The sequence below is a fragment of the Salmo trutta genome, chromosome 24, assembly GCF_901001165.1.
Source record: "Salmo trutta chromosome 24, fSalTru1.1, whole genome shotgun sequence".
In the NCBI taxonomy this organism is placed as follows: Eukaryota; Metazoa; Chordata; class Actinopteri; order Salmoniformes; family Salmonidae; genus Salmo; species Salmo trutta.
In genome coordinates, this window is record NC_042980.1 from 15,238,812 (window position 1) to 15,241,791 (window position 2,980).

Sequence of the window (2,980 nt, forward strand, 5' to 3'; positions counted from 1 at the left end):
TGTACTTTTGTTTTATCTATCTGTCCAAGTTATTACGCGCGTAACTTGTGCGTAATTGTAGGCCTAATGTTCAATTTGTGAGTATAGATTTGGATGCGAAGTAGACTGTGCACGAGGGAACATTCTGTGCCCTTTAACTTGGACTCCAAGGGGAGGTCAACTACAAATATTTCTTAATATGTATTCAACTACCATGATGCATACATGTCATACTCTCATAATAGTGCGCACATATAGGGCATGCATGGAATACATACAAAGTTGTGGGTTTGACATTCTATAACTCGAATACTATTGCAATAACCCATTGATGAAATATCTCAGGGATTGTTTAGTAATGTCTATTTCGGAGGGCGAGCGCAGATCTACATAGGAGTTGCTTCTGAATCCAGGCAACCAATGAACTGTCGTGTGCGCTCACATGAGTTGCTCTAGACAGTTCTTAATGACTGATATTGATATATGGTAATTCCTTAACCGGATCACATGACACAATTACCTCGAGAATCGATAAAGATGAATTGCACGTCAGACTACGTTTCCGATTTTTTCTCCCTCGCGGGTCCTTTCCACGCGCCTATGGTGCAATAGATAGACAAAGTTTAACACACTCAAGCTGCCAATTCTATTTCGCTATAGCAAAAGGGTGAAGGGGAGAGATGGCGGAGTACGATGAGCGTGGCAACTGTGCGTCAAATATGTATTTACCGAGTTGTACATATTACGTTTCGGCGCCTGATTTTTCTTCGGTCTCCTCGTTTTTACCCCAGACTACTTCGTGTCAAATAAATTTTCCTTATTCTTCCAACATAGCTCAAGTCCAACCTGTTCGAGAAGTGTCTTTCAGAGACTATGGACTGGATCACTCAAACAAATGGCATTACAGGGGCAATTACGCCTCTTACTACTCAACGGACGAGATAATGCACCGAGACTTAATCCAGTCGTCGAACAGGGCGGAAATGATATTCAAAAATGATTCCTTGTACGGCCATCACGGCCGTACGAGCTCGCCATGCAATTTCTTCACAAATGTCGGCCGAAATGGGGTTCTTCCACAAGGGTTCGATCAGTTCTTAGAGACTGTTAACTCTGAGAAGCCCAACCCCGACGACTCAAAACAAAAGACACACTCCAGTCTCCCCGGAGATGCTGCATGTAATAAACAGACTTCAGATAGGCCTGCATCTGAGGAGTCTGAACGAGACCCAACTGAGCACATAGACGAAGAGGATTATTCGATATCAAACTGCGCTGGGGACAAGAACAACGGCCCAAGTAGGTATAAGCATTAAATGGGGTTATAGTAAGTCCTCTACTGTTGTCGGTCCGATTTTATGTGCCCCTTTATAAGCATGCAAAGGTTTTATATACCCCAATAAGATTTACTTTTCTGTTGTTAAAATATTTACGATGGGAAAGCAGTTTAGGTGAGCTGTACTGCAATATTTCTGATGTGTAGTGTTTTCTGAATTAATTAAAGTTCTCGGATTCGCTTGCATGGTGTAAATTACAGTGCAAGCATGTTCATTAGGCCTATTTGTTTATGACAATGCATTTACAAAGTAATAAAATAATGATATAAACAGGGAGGTAGGCAATGCCGTAATATTCGAGATAGAGGATAGCCTACGTAGGCTATAGGCCTAGGCTATGGGAAGAGGTTTTCTTTGGCTGCGTAATAATGGTTTACCTATAACTTCAAGAATAACCGTGTAGGACAGACATGGACTGAAAATGTGTGTGTGTGTGTGTGTGTGTGTGTGTGCGCGCGCGCGCTCACTCGCGCGTGCACGAGCATATCTGCTTGTGTGTTTGTGGATGCATGCGGGACGATGCTCTTTTTACTCGGCTAACTTGTTAATTATGTTCTTTACTGACTAGCAGGGAGCCAACTTTGATCTGAACTACATTGTACTACATATTTGTAGTGAATAAAGTGTTTTGTCTTTGTTTAGGTTCTTCAAAGTCCAGAAAAAAGAGATGCCCCTACTCCAAATACCAGATCCGAGAACTTGAACGAGAATTCTTTTTCAACGTGTACATAAACAAGGAGAAGCGGCTCCAGTTGTCGAGGATGTTAAACCTGACAGATCGACAGGTGAAGATTTGGTTCCAGAACAGAAGAATGAAAGAGAAAAAGCTCAACCGGGACCGGCTTCAGTATTTCACTGGGAATCCCTTATTCTGAACCCTACGCATTTGGAGTCAATAGTTGCTAAATGCTTCACAACAGATTGAATAAAGAGGTTTTTTTTTTGGGGGGGGGGGGGACACATCTCATAATCTATCAAAACAACTGAAGGTGAAACACCGCACAGCATAATGAACATTGCAAACAGGCTGGATTTATCTATGCAAGGCTCTTGGCATCTGCCACTTAAATACTTACCTCAATGAACACATGAATCCTGTTGTTTAAAATAAGATTCAATCCAGTGAAGAAATCATCCAGGAGACCTCGTCATAATGTCCATTTGTATATCATTATACTAATTCATTATCATCTCTAGGCTATGCATATCTTTTTTAATTTATTTACGTTTACATGGTGGCGTTTGGTGGATTCTAAAATATTGCAGTAAGCAACGCGTACTTTGAGTAGATGAATCAATCAAGTAGACTACAATAAGTCATTTATAATAGTAGAATTGTGTATGCATTTAGTAGACGCATGTGATGTATATTGTGGTTATGTGATATCAAAATAAAGTACACATGGCAAATGTAATTATGCGTTACCTCATGTAATTGCAATCACAACGAACTCATTTCGTATAACTTTGGTCAGGATCCACATTTGGCATAGAAAGTTATGCATAACTACTATAGGGATGCTCTTGTCAAAACGATCTGATATATTTGTAAATTACCAATTGCACTGGCACTAGTAGTTATATCAGTAGGCCATAGGACTATACAGCGGATTTCCTGTTGTTGTAGCCAAGCAGTAGCGCCTCTTACTTGCCTCAACTTCAAA

General features: G+C 40.7%; 1 protein-coding gene across 1 annotated transcript; it reads left to right on the forward strand.

Moving 5' to 3' along the window:
• Window positions 1–442: 442 nt before the first annotated feature.
• Window positions 443–2,731, forward strand: hoxd11a (homeobox D11a). Its single transcript, XM_029711186.1, has 2 exons — window positions 443–1,278; window positions 1,959–2,731. Exons 1-2 carry the CDS (start codon window positions 660–662, stop codon window positions 2,189–2,191), a joined length of 852 nt encoding a protein of 283 aa, XP_029567046.1. The 5' UTR covers window positions 443–659; the 3' UTR covers window positions 2,192–2,731.
• Window positions 2,732–2,980: the final 249 nt, after the last annotated feature.

Coding starts and splice junctions, on each gene's coding strand:
- hoxd11a (XM_029711186.1), top strand. CDS start 660: ATGGCGGAGTACGATGAGCGTGGCAACTGTGCGTCAAATATGTATTTA. Junction 1,279..1,958: donor GGACAAGAACAACGGCCCAA/GTAGGTATAAGC, acceptor GTCTTTGTTTAG/GTTCTTCAAAGTCCAGAAAA.